Source organism: Hypanus sabinus, chromosome 14 (assembly GCF_030144855.1).
Source record: "Hypanus sabinus isolate sHypSab1 chromosome 14, sHypSab1.hap1, whole genome shotgun sequence".
NCBI classification, from domain to species: domain Eukaryota; kingdom Metazoa; phylum Chordata; class Chondrichthyes; order Myliobatiformes; family Dasyatidae; genus Hypanus; species Hypanus sabinus.
Genome location: NC_082719.1, coordinates 84,686,658 through 84,706,000, shown reverse-complemented (window position 1 = coordinate 84,706,000; position 19,343 = coordinate 84,686,658). Strand labels below are relative to the sequence as shown.

The 19,343-nt window shown below is 41.9% G+C and overlaps 1 protein-coding gene across 7 annotated transcripts in view; it reads right to left on the bottom strand.

Moving 5' to 3' along the window:
• Positions 1–18,021, bottom strand: part of arid3c (AT rich interactive domain 3C (BRIGHT-like)) — a 535,055-nt gene extending 517,034 nt beyond the window's left edge. For 2 of the 7 annotated variants that reach the window (XM_059989582.1, XM_059989584.1), the window contains exons 1-2: positions 17,695–18,021; positions 15,254–15,988 (exon numbers count right to left, since the gene is read on the bottom strand). In XM_059989582.1, the coding sequence (XP_059845565.1) occupies positions 15,254–15,988; positions 17,695–17,739 (780 nt within the window). In that variant the 5' untranslated portion in view covers positions 17,740–18,021. Of the gene's footprint in view, positions 1–15,253; positions 15,989–16,604; positions 16,800–16,855; positions 17,251–17,289; positions 17,615–17,694 lie in introns of those variants that run through there. The other 5 variants (XM_059989581.1, XM_059989585.1, XM_059989588.1 and 2 more) reach the window with 5 other exon arrangements.
• Between the last annotated feature and the right edge of the window lie 1,322 nt (positions 18,022–19,343).

Sequence of the window (19,343 nt, the reverse complement as noted above, 5' to 3'; positions counted from 1 at the left end):
CAGTACCTCCCCGACTTGCACTTGTACGCAGCGGCCCGGAAGGAAAGAGCTTGCTGGAAGTCAGATGGCATTGATCTGACCTCTCACACCACCATCGGACTCAGGCTTGCTGAACCAAAGTGTCGGATGTATCTTGTATTAGGACTGAGCTCTATGACATGGTTGGCATATCACAGAATCACTAACCTGAATAAAATAGCTAGATGGCTTTGGCTTATTTCATTTTAATTAATCTCAATGTGTTGATCAATTTATATGTAAACAAACGTTTATCAAAAATTATTTTATCAATGATATTTGATGTCAATTGTTGACGCTATTAAATGGCTAGATTGATTAGAAAAATTTGAAGGAAAATTAAAAATTAGCTTTATTTGTCAGATGTAGAGCGAAATATTGAAACACAGTGAAATGTGTCATTTGCGTCAATGGCCAATACAGTCCGAGGATGTGCTGAGGGCAGCCCGCAAGTGGTGCCAACATAGCATGCCCACAACTTACTAACCCTAACTCTAACTGTACGTCTACGGATTAAGGGAGGACGCTGAAGGGCCGGGAGGAAGCTGACACCGTGCTGCCTGGGCTGCTGAGTTCCTCCAGCATTTTGTGTGCATTGCACAATCACAAGGAGAATGCAGTTGTGTCGAGCTAAAGGGTGGGATGAACCTTGCATCAGACCTTAGCTCTACAACTAGATATTGTCGCAGAGCAATAGAGTGCATCAGTTTTGTTATTAAAAGGTGATATTACATAGGGCTCAGATACCTACAGGGAGTGACTCCAGGGATCATATACAAACATGGGCCCTCAATATGTACAGTATGCACAATACTATTCCTTTGCTCTGAAGAAAGATATCACATGACCAGTCTACGCACCGTCTGCTCACTGATCTATCTTTCAGTAACTTCTAACCATTATTTAAATATGAATGTTAACCATTGGCAAAATAGTCCAGATTCTATCTAGTAACATTAGCTTCCTATTGTCTGTCCTTTCTCTGGACCTAAATGGTACTACCATACTCTCCAATCATCTATCCGTAAAGGCTTTAAAGCATCGGCATTCGGCCAAATCTGATACAAATGCAAGGAAAGCTAGCTTTTTGATCAGCATAACATTTAGAGGTATTAAATTTAGGGTGAAAGGTAAATATAAGGGAAGTCTAAGGGAGAGCTTCTTCATTCAGAGAGTGGGTCAAGTATGGAAAAAATTGCCAGTGGAAGTGCTAGATGCAAGTTGTGTTGAAGGTTAGATAGATAATTGGATGAGAGGTCCAGGCGCAGGTAGATGGGACTGCACAGATGGCCAGTCTGGCATGTATTGGATGGGCTGAAGGACCTATTTCTGTGTTGTATTGCTCTTTTCTGTGCTGCATTGCTCTATCACTGAGTGACCATCAAACCTGACTCCATTTACCTACAGGCTCCCAAATCAGCGTCCCTTGCCTCATTCAGCTCCCTCAGTGCTCCATTACTGAGACTGTTATATCTCTCTGTCATAAAATGCACGTCTATGTTTTCCTCAACTAAAAGTCCTACTTTTCTACAACAAACCTCAACTGATCCTACTTATTTATCTGTATAACAACTTATTTTATTTTCTTAAGCAATAGGCACAAAATGATGAGATTAAATTGGTAGCTACAAACACTGAGAGCTGCAGCTGTTGTCCTCCTGCTGTTGGTTCTATCTGTTCTAAGTTTTAGAATCGAGACGTTGGTCCCTTTGACAGTAATATTTTGCCTGTTAATGGAATCCTAGAGTTACGCAGTACAGACACAGACCCTTCAGCCCAACTAGTCCTTGCTGACCACTGCATCCTCCCCACTAGTCCCAGCATCTTGTGTTCAGCCCATAAACCTCTGAGAACTTCCCTTCCTACCCAAATGCCTCTTAACTACTACAAATGTACCTGCCTTGACTTCTTCCTCTGGTAGCTCATTCCAGATACTCTCCACCCTCTGTGTAAAGATGTTACCTCTCAGGTCTCTTTTGAATCTCTCATGATTTTCTAAACTTCTATGAGGTCACCTTTCATTCCTGTGCACTCAAATGGTTGAAAAAGGTTCACTTATTAGCAAAGTTTACAACTCGGAAAATCTTCTTCTCCAGATAGCCATGAAACCAGGAAAGAAAAGAACAGCAGCACAATCAACCCCCAAATCACCCCTTTCTGCGTAAAAATTGAACAAAAACTGAAACAGGCACGTCGACCCCCAAATCACCCTCCCCTACTCACAAAAAACAAGAAAGATTGGGCGGTAAACGCACCAAATATAAACAACTATAGGACTGAAAAAAGGACTGAAGTCTAAGTCCATGTCCAAAACACAAAACCAGTGTAAGATTGTATAGGTCCTGTGGCAGGTCATTCCCTCTCCATAGCAGAGTGATCCCTCCTATGATCAAAAGGCAGACTCCCCTATCCGTAGCAGTAGCCACCAATGAATAAAGTCAACCTGGTGTGGCAAACCTCTTCCTATAACACAGGCCCTCTAGACTAAACCTCTTCTTCACTCTCTCCATCTGGCCAACGTCATTTCTATCACAGGGTGAACAAAACTGTGAACAATATCCTAAGTATGGTCTCACCAATGACTTTAACTGCAATAGAACATCCCTCCTCTGAAACTCAATAACATGAAGTGTCTGTAAGATATTTTTCTGCATATTGGGAGGTTGTAGCTATGTAAAATGTTGAAAAAGCTAAATTCCAGAGCAGAAGCATACAAGCACGAGGGTGTGACTCTACAATTCTTCTGAACGCGGAGGAGCTGGGATTATTTAGTGGCATTTTGCAGAAAAAAAGAGCTGGGCAAACAATGGCTGCCTTTCAGTCCAAAGTTAAAATGGAAGGGAATAACATTGACATGCAAAACTGGATGGAAGTACCACCAGAGAATTAAAAAGTATATATTAAAAGGTAACCAACTGACTGCATCTGATGAGGAGTCCAGCTTGAAATGTCAACCCTCCATTCCTTTCCATAGATGCTGCCTGACCTGCTGAGTTCCTGCAGCATTTTGTGTGTGTTGCTCTGGATTTCCAGCATCAGCAGAAGTGTGTGTGTGTGTGTGTGTGTCTGTGTGTGTGTGTGTGTGTGTGTGTGTGTGTGTGTGTGTGTGTGTGTGTGTGTGTGTGTGTGTGTGTGTGTGTGTGTGTGTGTGTGTGTGTGTGTGTAACTGAATCATCCTGTTTTAATCCATTTGTTCCTTCACAGATATCTTCACACTGGCATTCAGTACAGGGATCGATTACTCTGATCTCCTGCCCCTTTATATTGATTGAATGCCCTCGTTACATTTTATGTGGTAGTGAGATAGATTAATGCTGTCTTTATACCACTCGACTGCTTTCTGAATTGGTTTTGCAACATTGCCCCAGTCCGCTGGTGTAATTAAATCTATTCCATTTTATAACATGACATGAATTCTCCAGTCCCTGATATCTAACAACCCACATTCCAACTTTCACATCCACAACTGCCTGAGAGTCATTGTTTACAGCCATGTTCTGTTGCTGTGACTTCCTGAATGGCTTAAAACAAAACTCCATTGGTCTGCAGAGATATTCTGAAACTCAGCCACAAAATAAGATGCCAGTACAGCTGTGGAGAGCGGAAATGCATGAGATTCTGCAGATGCTGAAAATCCAGAACAAATCAAGCAAAATCCTGGAGGAACTGAGCAGGTTGTGGATCATCTATGGAGGGGAATAAACAGTCAACGTTTCAGGTCAAGACCCTTCATCAGGGCTAGAAAGGAAGGGAAAAGAAACCAGGATAAATGCAAATGGGAAAAGAAGAAGGAACTCAAGCTGGCAGATGATAGGTGAAATCAGGAGAGAGCGAAGGAGGGAAAGGGATATGAAGCAGGAAGCTGAGAGGTGATAGGTGGAAAAGGCAAAGGGCCAAAGGAGGAGGAATTTGATAAGAGAGGAGAGTGGACCATGGGAGAAAGGGAACAAGAAGCACTAGAGGGAGGCCCACCTTCCCTCTCATATGGTTTCACCAATCAGCTGCCAGCTAGTACTCCTCTCACACCTTTTTATCCTGTTTTCTTTCCCTCTCCTTTCTCAGCCCAAAACGTTGACTATTTATTTCTCTCCATAGATGCTGCCTGATGTGCTGAGTTCCTTCAGCATTTTGTGTGTTGCTCTGGATTGAAGAAACTCAGTACAGGAATGACACTCTGAATGATTACTTACCCAAAATCTACTAGAACTAAGGGTAAACTCTCACCCTAACAACAATGTTCACAACCGTCGGCCAATATATCATTGTCTTATGTTCTAGTGAAAATGATCTCTTTGCATGGTGTTGATGCCTTCAGAGACTGAAGTTCAATATCATTCTCAGGACGGCCTGTCAACAGGAGTGCAAGATTATAAGAGTATTTTTTTTAAACATTTCCTGTAATACTGATGCTGTTCTCCTTTTATGTAGAACCTTGAACAGTACAGCACAGCCCAGTTCAGGCTTTTCTGCCCACAATGTTGTGCCAACCTTTTAACCTACTCCAAGATCAATCTAACCCTTCCCTCCCACAAAGCCCTCTAAGAGCTTTTCAATGTCCCTAATGTACCTGCCTCTACCACCAGGCTTGACAGTATATCATTCATTGTGTAAAATACCTACAGTACCTCAGACACCACCCCCCATACATTCCTCCAATCATGTTAAAAGTGTGCCCCATTCTATAAGCTACTTCCACCCTGGAAAAAGATGTTGGCTATCTGCTCAATCGATGCCTCTCATCTTCTTGTACACTTCTATCAAGTCCCATCTCGCTCTACCTATCCTCGTAAGTCATGCTTTCCAATTCCAGGCAGCATCCTGGTAAATCTCCTCTGCAACCTCGATAAAGCTTCCACATCCTTCCTATAATGAGACCAGGACTGAATACAATACTTCAACCAGAGATCTGTAACACTACCTCACAAATCTTGAACTCAATCTGAATCACCAAGTCCAACACAGCATATGCATTCTTAACCACCTTATGAACTTGCATGCTAACTTTGAGGGATCTATGAATGTAGACCACAAGGTCCCACTGTTCCTTCACACTGCTATGAATCCTGCCATTAATTTTGTACTCTGTCTTGGAAATATGTCCTTCCACAGAGTATCACTTCACACATTACCAGATTGAATTCCATGTAAAGAGACTGGCTTCAGATGTTGGTGAAGGAGGAGAGAATAGCCCCCCACAGTTACTTCCCTCAGTCCCAAATCAGTCTGATAGCACAATTGCTGACACAGAGTTTCCACAGCTTTACTTTATCATCACTTCACAATGGGAAACCATGTAACTTGTACCAAATATACTTCTGGAGCATAAGACCATGAGTCATCGGAGCAGAATCAGGTCATCTGGCCCATTGAGTGAGCTCTAGAATTCCATCATGAATTTCATCAGGGATGTGTTGTTGAGGCTCTATAAGGCACTCGTGAGACCACACTTGGAATATTGTGTGTAATCTTGGGCTCCTTATTTTAGAAAGGATATACTGACATTGGAGAGGGTTCAGAGAAGATTCACGAGAACGATTCCAGGAATAAGAGGATTACTGTATGAGGAACATCTGGCATCTCTTGGGCTATATTCCCTGGAGTTCCGGAGAATGAGGGGAGATCTCATAGAAACATTCCGAATGTTAAAGGGCCTGAACAGATTAGATATGGCAAAGTTATTTCCATTGGTAGGGGATTCTAGGACAAGAGGGTACAACTTCAGGATTGAAGGACATCCTTTTAGAACTCAGATGCAGAGAAATTACTTCAGTCAAAGGGTGGTAAATCTGTGGAATTTGTTGCCAAGAGCAGCTGTGGAGGCCAAGTCACTGGGTGTATTTAAGGCAGGGATAGATAGGTTCTTGATTAGCCGGGGCATCAAAGGGTTTGGGGTGAATGCAGAGGAGTGGGGATGACTTGGAAGAATTGGATCAGCCCATGATTGAATGGTGGAGCAGACACAATGGGCTGAATGGCCTACTTCTGCTCCTATATCTTATGGTCTTATGGTCTTTATGGTCTTATTTACTATCCCTCTCAACTCCATTCTCCTACATTCTCCCCATAACCGTTGAAGCATTTATTTATCAAGAACCTGTCAACCTCTGCTTTAAATATACCTAATGATATCCTTCTGTTGGCTGTTGATTTTAGTGATGCAGTTCACTCTATATTTCAATGTACTTTATACTTTAAATATACCCAATGACATGACTTCCAAGGCCACCCTGAATTCCACAGATTCAATACCCTCTGGCTAAATGCGTTCCTCCTCATCACCTGGTCTCATTATGGGAAGGATGTGGTATTGACGTCCCTTTATTCTCAGGCTCTGTCCTCTGGTCCTAGACTCTTCCCCCCCCCCCCACCCACAGGAAACATCTTCCTCACGTCCACATCTAGGCCTTTCTATAAAGAGTCATTGGGAAGAAGTTTTTAGAATTTAAACCCTGTTCAGTTTTCAGGCTTAGTGACAAGTTTATATTATCAACAGTGGCATAACAGTAAAGAAAGATGGCGCCTGAGAATAGCATCTTTTTGCATGAATCTCCCAACGGAATCATTAATTACACTTTCTCAGAACCAAGACAGCTGAAATCTGCAGCCACAGACACTCCATAAGGTAGGCGGTAAAGGAAGCTGAAGATCCACGCTCACCGTTTTAGGAATAGCTTACTCCCCTCCACCGTCAGATTTCTGAACAATCCAATCCACTTTCACACAGCGTGTTTGTTTGTTCGCTTATTTATTTATGCGTTTATTCATTAATTCTTGGAACTTATGGTAATTTTTATGTATTGTATTGTACAGTTGACACAAAACAACAAATTTCATGACATTTATCAGTGATAATAAACCTGATTCAAAATCCATTTTTTAATTTTATGTCTGATTCAAGCAAGCGATTGTTTGTATTGAGATTATGCATTATTCCAGTGCCTTCCTGAGTAAGACAACCAAAAGGCAAAAGTAAAACACACAAAATGCTGGAGGAACTCAGCAGGTCAGGTAGCATCTATGGAAATGAATAGCAGTCAATGTTTTGGCCTGAGACCCTTCTTCAGGACTGAGAAGGAAAAGGGATGATGTCCAAATAAGAAGGTGGGTGATGGGGAGGGTAAGGAAGATAGCTATTTGGAGATAGGTGAAGCCAGGTGGGTAGGAAATATAAAGGGTTAGGGAAGAAGGAATCTGATAGGATAGCAGAGCAGACCACAGGAGAAAGGGGAGGAGGAGGGGATCCAGGGGAAGATGCTGAGCAAGAGAGAAGAGATAAGAGGCCAGAGTGGGAAATAGAAGAAGAGGGAGAGGGAAGGTGGCTTCACCATCTTCTCTCAGATGGCATCAGCACCATTTGTTGCACCTGGATTCTCTTGGTTTCCACCCTTTTAACAGTGGCTGTTTATTCTCTCCACAACTTCCTCTGCCTTGCAACTTAAAACAGGCTTGTTTCCTCACTTTTCTGAGTTTTGGTGAAGCATTAACTTGCTTTTGCTTGCTACTGATAGAGCCTGACCTGCTGTTTCCAGCATTTTCTGCATTTATTGTGCATTATCCAAGAAAGAAAATGTTCCACTGCTGCTTCAGGGAGTCAAAATCAGCCTAAAAATGAGGCAGAACTGAAACTGATATCAGAAGGATTTAATAAATAGGTTAATGAAATGGCCTTAAAAGGAGTGATAAGGCATTAAGAGTAGAAGAGATACATAGAAAGAGTATTTCAGATCAGGGGACATAAAGACCTGAGGCAAGTAGTTGAATGGGATTCAGAAAAAATGTAAAATTTTCAGCAGGATGCGGTGCTGACAAAGATTAAACAACCAAGGAAGTTGATACCATGAAAGGATTTAAATTAAATGGTGAGAATCCTAAATTAAACAGTCAGGAGGCAACAAAGATCAGCAAATAATTTGCTCCAAAACTCTAATTATCCATTTCCCATTTTAACTTCCTTGCCTATTTCTAACTATTCCTCCTTTCCAAAAAGCAGCAACAGTAGTATGGACACTGTTCAGAAAATGTGTTTAAGCAGAAGTGTTCTTTTGAAATATTTTTCCCAAGTAGATATCAGACTTGCTGTATCTCACTGTGTACTGGAAGCCTGTCACCTGTTCATGTCATTTCCTTCATTATGATTCAGTCACACTCATTTGCTTCAACCAGTCAGAGTGGAGATGGTAAATGTAGTGCTTGGACTAGAAGAGATGTTGTTAGTTTCTTTCAGGCATCATACTATCTGCTTCTGTTTTATGGTATTATCCAATGACCAAATTGATTAATGACAACTCAACTGTAAATACGCAAGAGCTTGGTCAACTCCAGAATTTGACCATCCTGTTGAAAAAGAGGGTGGTGGGGTGGAGTTATGTGTCTACCAAAGAAGATGAAAGGCATTCCTTCCCTGCACTAGACTGCAAGTCACCCTGGGCAAGGTGTAGCACCTGCTTAGTCCACCGATCAGTATCACATGAATCTATGGGAGCAGGTGGTGGATGAGCAGATGGTGCATATCATGTCCTGATTATGCGACCACTGATGCCATGCAGATAATCTCTGAACAGTATTGATAATGGCAGGAGTCAGCGGTCTTGTAAAGACACTGCCCAGAAGAAAAGAAAGGCAAACCACTTCTGTAGAAAAATTTGCCAAGAGCAACCATGGTCATGGAAAGACCATGATCGCCCATGTCATACGACACAACACATAATGAACAATTGACTGAAAGACACCTTTCATCTTCTTCATTTCCAGCAGTCACAGGTTTTATTTAGCTCTTTATTTCTAGTATCTGGACCCCAGGCAATGTTGAGTAGGAAATTTGTTCCCCACTTTAGACTTCCAGCCTCACTCTCCTTGCAATTACTCCATTTACCCAGGGAGCGCAGAGACTCACGCTGGATTGGGCTTGAACAAGACTGGCAACTACAGCCACCTTGTGCTGGTCCACTATCTGCCACGGCCTCCAGGGGATCCATTAACCTGGAAGCCAGGATGCTTGCTGTGAGGTGGACCGGTCTGGATTTGCTAATGTCACATATCCCAAAATATAGTGATAAACTTGCCTTGCACACTTTTCAAATGATTACACAATTCATTGACCTAGAATAAGATAAAGCAATAACAATGCAAAATAAAGTTTAAAAGCTTTACTGAGGCAAAAAAAAGAGTAGACAGGTTCCGTAGTGGGGAGGCTGGTTCCAGTCATGTGCTGAGCTGTGTCCACAAGTCCCTGAAGCTTCTCGCGGTCACGTCCATAACAGTTGCCATAGCAATCCGTAATGGTGAGCAGCCACTCAGTCTCAAGTGGTAAATCCCCAGGACGGTCTCACTGAACACCTTAATGGACTTTGGACAGGCCGTCATTATCATAGACCTGTGTTTAAACAGCTTTGAGAGATTTGAAAACATTTCAAATGAACATCATAATTCTTTTAAAGAAAAATGTTATAATAAAATAATCCACTAAAATTAATTTAAAAAGTAAAATTTTTAAAAAATATAGACAAACACATTTTTAATCAAAGCCAATCAAGTGAATAGGATTGCGCTACTTACCCAAACCATAGCACAGAGATGAGGGGTTGGATACCAATTGCAACAGGTTTCTCAGCTCAGTGTTGGGCTACTGAGCTCAGAAATCAGATGGACTTGTACCTGACCTCTAACATGTGTCTGGCATCAGCAGTTCAGTGCACTAGCATGGAGTTGCCAAGGTAACTGGAGGAGCAGATTCCATTTTCTATGAGCAGTGTTTGGATCATGTTTTTTATTAAGTAAGAAATTCTGCTTGGGCAAGGTGTTGTAAAGCAATGAAAAGCTATGGAATGAATATCTATCAAAAATTTGGGGAAATTTGCGATGTAAATAAAGTTATCCAGCCAAATATCACTGTGCTAAATTGCCTCAATAACATGAGTTCAAGGCAGAAGTTGTACATTTTGAGGCAACACAGTAGCGTAGCAGTTTGTGGATCACTTTATAGTGCTAGCAATAAGGATTCAATTCCCGTCACTGTCTGTAAGAAGTTTGTATGTTCTCCCTGTGATGGCATGTGTTTGCTCCCATATTCCAAAAACATATAGGTCAGGGTTAGTAAATTGTGGGCATGCTACGTTGCTGCCAGAAGTGTGGTGACAGATGTGGGGTGCCACCAGGACATCCTTGGACTGTGTTGGGCAAAAACGGTATATTAGTGCCTCTTTCGACATACATGTGATGAACAAAGCTAATCTAAATTTCCTTTAAAACATTGTTAAGAAAGAACTGGTATCTTCAGAACGAAGACACAATGCAAAATAATCAATCCAATTTCTGCTGCTACTTCCTTTTTTTTGGTTTTTGAGTCAAATTACATCCAATGTGCAATTCACTGACAACGTTTATCTCACATTCTGCAGAACCACCTCTAAGGACTGTATGTGCAATCTCTCTTTCCCCGTGTGAGGAGCAGATACACTGATACAAAAGCCAAACCTCTGTTAACAATTACCTCCTGCTACACTCTCATTTAAGCAACAACTCCGTGTAGTCCTGAGCAATTCTAAATGAGCCTGATGAAAAATACGCAGTAAGGAGAGGTCGGAGAGGGGAGGAGGAACTATTGCAAAATAATCCTAATGATCGGAGATTGTTAGTGCTTCTATTTTCCATGTCAAATTAAGCTCTGTCTATAATTGATACCTGGTACTTTGCAAATCAGAAGCAGATGGCAAAGTAGTTCCTCACTGCTGGAAACTATTTTTTGATAGCTGTGGTTAACAGCCTTGGTTGTTCCTCCTACACCCATTAATATAAAAGATAAAAACAGTGTAACACCAATTCATATGCTTACCCAATCTAATCCATTTACAACTTTTTTTAAATGTCTGTACCTTCTATATTAACCCTTAAGGAATCTTAGCGTCGTGAGAACAGAAAATTAAAGTGGAAACAGTAAATTAGTAAGTGTTTTTTTTTTGTTTTGGCTTTCTCTCCTGAAAGCTTTGCTTATGATAGCAAATTTCTAGAGGTGTAACTTGAAGAGCATTCTAACTGGTTGCATCATGATCTGGTATGGAGGGGCCACTGCACAGGACTGGAAAAAGAAGAGGACAGATGAAAGCTCAGTCAGTTCCATCATGGGCACTACTCTCCCTATCATCAAGGGCATCTTCAAAAGGCAATTCCTTAAAAATATATATATATATATATCTCCTACAAATGACTGGATATGGCAGGGTTGAGGGACAGCATAAAGGCATAGAGGCCGTCATGGCTGCACAAGAACAGGTGCTGAGCACAAGAGCAACAGAAGCAGGGGTCTATCACACCAGACAAGACCCATGACGCAGACTCTGCAAGGCATTCGCTGAAGCCATCCAACACACAGTAGCAGGGTGCAAGATGCGGGCAGGATCAGCGCACACTGAGCGGCACAACCAAGTTGCAGGAATTGTGTACAGGAACATTTGCACTGAGTATGGATTGGGCCTCCCAAGTCCAAATGGCAAACAGCCCAGAAGGTAGTAGAGAATGACAGAGCTAAGATCCTGTGGGATTTAGGATTACAGAATAATAAACAAGTACTGGCCAACCAAACAGATGTAGTAATAGGGGATAAGGAACTGAAGAAGGCAATAGTAATAGAAGTGACAACCTGGAATGAGAGTAACATCAGGAAGAAAGAATATGCAAAGCTGGAGAAATACCAGGGTTTGATAGAGCAGATAAAAAGGCTGTAGAAGGTTAAAGCCTGAGTAATCCTGGTCGTGATGGGAGCACTTGGAGCTGTGACACCTGGACTAGGAGAGGCCCCAACAAATCCCAGGAACAACATCTGAGATCTCGGTCCTGAAGAGCACGCTACTAGGAACAGCAAGGATACCGCGCTGACCCCTCAGGCCCCCAGGCCTCTGGTAGAGGACCCAAGATTGAGATAAAAATATACACACACACCATCTATAAGGGGCGAAAAAAAAAATATATATATATACACCACTGATATTAAACCCGATTCTGCTGCTGGAGCATTGTCCAGAGCAAACCTAGCGTCCTCCAGATACCTTGTCAAGTTACTTTTCTTCACAGTGACAGCAACCAATTTGGTCATGGGAGGCATCACAACTGACTCCAATCCATTCATGAGCAAACGTCTGATTGTTTTCCAGTAAAGGCTCACTGGATAATGATCGAGAACAGGAATCTTGCCTTATTTCCCTTTGTTTCCAACCACAGGAGCTGAAGCCGACTACTGTCTTCAGCGAGATCAGCAAACATAGTACCAAACTTTAGACATTGTGATGTGTATGATGATATCAGAAGTATAATAAAAATCACAGGCTGTTTCTTTTTGTTAGCTGTATAAAATTTTCCACTGGAGTCTTGTAATCCAAAAAAAATGTGTTCTTTGTAGCTGCTGATACTAATATATTTCCAGACTAATTTCTGGCACCATACTAATACTGTCTTTAATCACACATATACTGAACCACAACAATCATTACAACTCTGCTGTGCGTAATATGTGCAGATATACTATACAAACATGATAATAATTTGAAAGAATCCATATAACAACAGACTAACTAATATCCCAAACATATTTACTATCTGAATCCTGTGATTGGAGAACACCTTCCTCCAGGCAGACTTCACTATATTTTTATAGAACTCCAAGAACTGAATGGGTGGCTCAAATAAAATTCTATTTCTCATTTCAAATCAATTCACTTCCCATATTGCCTTACTGTAAATTTGACAAACGTCATTGCATGCAAACTTCTGCATCAAAACATCATTTTCATTTGGCATCAACCCTTGTAAGGCTGAACTACATAAGGATTAACTGATAATATCAAAACTACTGAAAGGAAAAGAGCATAAAAAAAGCTGCTGGTGAACTTCTAAAACTGCTCTGTTTTCTCAGTAATGTCATTCACTCAGCTAGAGTCACACTGTTTTCCTTGGAGAAGTGAGTTTTTAACAGTGGACGAATCAGCTCTGTAACTATCATCAATATTTTGAAGTATTTTCTACACATTGTCTCAGTTTTACAGATAACAAACTTACATTTCTGTTACTGGATAGCAGCAACATGAGAAAAAGACCAAGAATTTATTTTTAAAAATGATTATGAATTACAGGAAAGCCTTCTTAGAATCATCAAGGAACATACATTGTCACAATGGATCCTAAGGACCTACCTCATCTACACTTACCATGTTGCTTATCTACATTACTTGCATTTGCCCATTATTCCTCTGCTCCTCTCAGATCCAAATCCCCGTCTCTATGCCTTTTAAATATTATATTTGTATCTTCTCTGGTAGCTCATTCCAAATATTCACCACTCTCTGTGTAAAAAACATGCCCCTCAAATCTACTTTAAAATTCTTTCCTGTCATCTTAAAACTATTCCCTTGAGATCTAGACGTCCATGCCTTAGGAAAAAAAGCACCTCTGGACTCCCCTTCCCTGTCCTTTTGCATGCATAAGGACAAAATAAGATTGAACTATACCAGATAAAAGAGAGAACTAAACACATACAATTTGAAGTAGCTATGACAAGACAAAACACTACTCACAAAAGAAATTTTCCAGCTTTATTAAGGATTAAATAATGAATATTGAGAATAATCTACAAACGGTAAGATACAAAATGAGCCCCATCTCTTAGAACACAATCTCTTTTAAAGTGTTTCATAGGCTACCTGTATGTAATAAAAATATAAGGTTTATCTAATGCAAATTTTACGACTCTTGTCATAGATCACAGCTAAACAAACCTGTTTAATAAAGATACTGATAGCTCATGACAGGTCTGATACATTCTTTTTTTATAAGGAACACTAAAATGTGATTCACCCTCTAGTGCATCATTTAAATTACCATAACTCTCCCAGTGCCATTGACAAAGTTGGCAGGGATCAGAGCTAAATGTTATCCCAGCCTCACGTCATATCCATGCAAGTGAATTTCCAACAACAGTTGTTGGATTTCAATCAAGAGTGCACACCCTGGCCAATCTTCAGCTTGCTGGCTACAGAACACTGAAAGAAAGCTGGTGGGCTGAGTGCACATTATCAGAGACGCAATATAGACCCTGGGCTCAAACCTGTAGCTGTCATTATCTGAACTTTCCAGTGAATTTGGTGAGTTTCCTAGTGAGGTTATCAAATTGTTGCAAACTCTATCCTGGCCCAAAATACCAAACATCACACACATCACAAGGGAATTAGAACTTTCAGTAGAACGAGAAGTCATCTCTGGCTTGCTTGACCAAATCAAGGTTAAAAGTGCAATTATAATAGCAACATTAGATTCGTTAACAAGTTCACTCCTCTCAAAATGAGCAAAAGAATAAAACATAATTGACCACGGTTTGGTCATGTGTAGAAGGAAAGTATTAAAACACTGAATAAAATAACATGGAAAATAACATTGGGACTGTAACTGTAGAAAGTTGTACATATTCTTGCTGCCATCAGATCTATTTTTCACACTTGATTAACACCACACCACAGGGCTGGAAGGAAATGCTTTAGTAATGTGTGCTATCGACATCTAGTGACAGAAAATCAATGAGAGAAAATTGACTACAACTTGGTTTGACTTTTAGATGTAAAATATGTAGTAATTAATAATGAGCTTTATTATCAGTTTAATATGCTTTTACACTCAGTCTCCACTATAGATGAGTACAGCATACATTAGAAATGTTAAACATATTTGAAACTGTTAAGGTGAAAGGGAACATGAAGTAAAACTACCTGTTGCAATATATATGATACACATGTTTACCCAGTGAATATCCTCTGTTTCTTCAATATGATGTAACGTGATATGCCGCACACATTGCCAGTTAAAAGTCTCTGCTCACAATCCATAACTATATTTACATAATCATTTGCTAAGATCTACCTGTCAATCTTGGCTCAAGTTTTCTATTTCAACTAAATTTTACACAACCTGTTTCAAATATTATTCGGTACAATTCAGTGTATGTGTGTGCCTGTGAATGGTAAATGACCCATAATGAAACACGCCATAGGTAACGAGAGTATTCTATTAATCCCTTGTTGCCAACAATAACGACAAAGCAAGAATGAAGCATATCATAGGAAGAAACTCTCACTGTGCCAACTGAATTGACCATGCTGTCCTCATGTGCTGGTCTCCCCTCACAGTGGGCGACAGTGAGATACCGCAGGTGTGTTAGGACAAATAAAACGCCCTGAAGATCAGGGGGCTCGCCTACCTGTTTGAACTGTTCCTCGTAGGTCCACTCCTGTTGCTGGGACTGTGCCTGCTGGGGGATCCCGACTGGAGAGTGAGATTGGCCGGGGAGGTGGTAGTGGTGTTGTCCAAATCTGGAGAGCTGCACGGGGGTCCCTTTCAGAGTCTGCGCGGGGGTTGGCACCCCGGGAACACGATGGATCCGATCGTCTTCCATCCCTTCCTCCTCGTCCTCCTCCTCCTCCTCCTCCTCTTCCTCCTCCTCTTCGTTCCCTTCTTCCTCGTCCTCCCCGGGCTCCGGATCGCGTCCCAGCTCCTCCTCCACCCCGTCGCCCTCCTCGTCCTCCTCCTCGGATTCGGAGAGTCCCGAGGGCAGGCGGCGGCGGCGGCGCTCCGCTGCGATGAGCGGCCGGGTGGCCCCGCTCGAGCCGAGCCCCGCGTCCCCTAGACCGGCCATGGCCGCGGCTCGGACCGCTGCCAGGGCGGCTGCCTGCTGGGCTGCGGCCAGCTGCTGGTGGACAGCTGCGGTCATCGCTTGCTGCTGCTGTTGCTGGTGCTGCTGGTTCTGGGATTCGCCGCCGGCTCGTCTCGCATCTCTCTCTCTCTCTTTCCTCTGCCTCTCTTCCATCTCCAGCCTAGCCTGCTGCTGCCTCTGCAGGTTTTCCATTACCGCTTCCAACTTCATGCCGTGGGGAGCCTGGCAGTGTGGACTTCCAGAAGAGATCAGGCTGATTCCATTAGAGGCCACCAAGCCTTGCTGTTTACAAGATAATAAAAGTAAGAAGGGGGAGCCCAGAAAAAGTCATCCAGACAACGAAACAAAAACTTCCACTAGCCCCACTAGCACCCCGGTCATATACGTGTATAACGCGGTTTATTTCCAAATTTGCAACACGTTCAAGAGAGGAAATTGACTCAACTTTGCTACATTGTATTGTTAACTTAATCCGAATGGCAGGATGATACTGCATACACCTCGGGAAATGCGAATTAAATTCAACAAACTCAAAGTTGTTCATGGATAACCTTTCGAAGTCTTTGGATAAAATGTTAACAAGACCTGAAAAGCGGGTGGCACTCTTAAAAAATAATAAAAAAAAACAAATCGCAGTTGTTTGACTAGTATGTTCTGCAATCCAAAATAAGAATGGATTACACTCTCCAACTCAATCCGCAGCAAACCGACTAAAATTTGCCTTGGCTTGTGTACATTTTATAATTAGAAAGATGATTGTTCTCCTTTTGAAGAGAGAAAAAAGGCGGGTGAGATCGTCAAACTACGAATGATCACAGATCCAGTCTGTTAAAGTGATATTTGTTGGTCGGCAACCCCTCAACCGAAATAAATACCGAATTGGACAATTAAATATTACCTGATTCGATGTGTAACGTCCGATTAAATCTTGCTTTTAAAAACTCTGAATCCAGCATATTGCAACCTGCTCAAAACCCCTTTCAGAATTTAATTTTGCAAGGACTGTTAATGTCCAATGCTCCACGAACACATTACAGGATATAGATCTTCATTTGTAAAGGGAAACTCCTATCTATGAGTCCCACAATCGGCTGCAACGCCACTTCGCCTCTTCGCAGCTACAGGAAGTGTCTTTTAAAAAGAACTTACCGAGCTTTTATTTGTGTTTCTCTCCACCCGTGATCTTTCTGCAATCAACAGAAAATATCCTCCGCAAAGCAGTTACGATTAGTTCCTTCGTATATCTAATGTTCAAATACAAGCACTTTCCCCTTACCCACGTTATAGTTACTGTTTCCCAGAAGTTTATCAAAACCCGTTCACCTCTGCTTTTAAAAACGAATAGAGGTCAGATTAGTTGTATCGCCACTAAAACTTGCTTTTAGCATGTGCCTGTTTTTATCAATCATTTTCTTTTTTGGGGGAGGGGGAGGGGCAGTGAACGTCCACTTTCCCCTCCATTCATTCATTCAATTCGCTGCCGATCGTTTCCACACAATTAATCTCTGTGTTCCGCGATCTTTGATCACAACTTGCATCGCTTTATCGCCGCCGACTTTTTAAAAGAATATCTCAGAATTTACCTTCACTATATAAAAAAACTCAAATCATGGACCAAGCGAACAAAACGTCCGTCTTTTTTTATATATCAGAAGTAATTTTCCCAAAGTCCGGCTCCTGGTCTATATTTTTCAATCCAACTGATTGTTTCTTGTTTCTCCCCTCTCTCTTTAATTGTTTCTTCCCTCTCTTTCTCGCTCTGAGGATTGGCAGATCTTGTCACGACTCCTGTTTAGTAACACTTTTATCTCTGCAAAAATCGCTTCCCCCGACCGCCAAACCTGATTAAAATATTTACAGAGGGAGAGAGCTGCCGAGTTACGCCTCCGGGCGACCAGAGACCAGAGAGAGAAAGAGAGAGACAGACAGACAGAGCAAAAGAGGAAAATTAAAACAATGCATACAATATAAATAATAAAAAAACACACCCTCACCAGTGCTCCTTTATTCACTACACTCGCGTTGTCAACCATGATCTATGTATTTGTTTTGATTCTTGCTATGTTTTACTTTGCTCGCTCGTTATCCACATGTGTAATCCCTTCGGAAAGTCTAGGTTTCCCTTATTGATTTCGATAATCCCGACGCAATCCCTCTTGGGTCTCTCTCTCTCCTTTTCTCTTACAGCATTTAACATGCATATAAACAGAGGTATGTGTGGTGTGTGCGTTAGTATACACACATATATATTGCTGCCAACCATTAAATATCGGCCTCCGATTGCAACAAGTGGCTCGAGACGCGCTGGGGCGCTTGCGTAACCTGGTCTGACAGCACCAGACCTCTGCTCCCATTTGCTAAATACACGTCAATTTGTTGATAAATAGAAGAGGCAGCGGTCTAACGTGGGAAGGGGGGGGGGGAGAGAAGGAATGTACGGGCACCCTAGTACTCCTTCCAGAGTGACTCATCTTCTAACAATCCCAAAGTGGATCTGCTCGCTCTCTCTCTCTCCATCCCACCACCTTTAAAATGTGGCGAGGGGTTACTTTGTTCTCGTTTGTTGACCACGTTCAGAAGTGGAGGTTATTTGGCAGCAAACTGACATCAGGTGAAGTTGGGGGAAACAAAGCAATCGGTCAGGGCGGGAGGTATGCCAGTGTCTGCAGCGGCTCCCGTTCAAAAGTGGGATGAGCTGGAGAGGAGAGGTTCCCCAATGCCACCGTCGCCTCGACGACCCCTGCCCCTTCCACATGTCTCAATTTACTGAAGTAATTGGGAAAATAACTTAAGCCTAGGGAATATGTGCGTTATTTTTGTACAGGAGCTAGCTCTGTCATAAACTCTATTATCAGCGAATTTTCTGTAGATCCGATACCATGGATCCCACTAACAATCTATACATATAAATATAAATAAATAGTATACATGTATGGGAGATTTGTGTGTGTGTGTGTGTGTGTGTGTGTGTGTGTGTGTGTGTGTGTGTGTGTGTGTGTGTGTGTGTGTGTGTGTGTGTGTGTGTGTGTGTGTGTGTGTGTGTGTGTGTGAGTGAGTGTTTGTGTGTGAGAGAGAGAGAGAGTATCTGGGGAGTGCCAGGCCTGGGGGCTGGGTGGGTAAATTGTGGCAGCCGTAAGACCTATTGATCTCTCAACATATGGGAAATTTATGCCGACAGCGCTGGGTGTGGTTGGGACTTGTAAAGTTCGAGATCGGTAGGGGCAGAAAGCTGAGATATTTAAACATCAAACATTCTGAAAGTTTAGAAATGGGGGGGAAAAAAGCAGATTCTTTTCATCGACAATAACCATCAACGCAGAATAAAGGGTGGGATGGTCAGATACTTCCCCTTGTAAAATTAGTGTGGCTGGATTTTGTCTTGTTTCACAGGGTTATATAAATATCTTAGATATGAATATACAAAGCAATAAAAATCTCGCTTCCTCCAACACGGTACACACAAAAAAAACTTCATTACGCAACAAGTTTCATTGCAGCCTGAGTAACTGACATGAGCAGCTTTCGCTGAGCTTGTATTTGCACTGAGGCGTGGCTATTAAACCTAGTCCACTAAATATAAAATATATGTAGGAGATAAAGACAGTGCGTAACTACTAATATAAACAATGCCGGATGG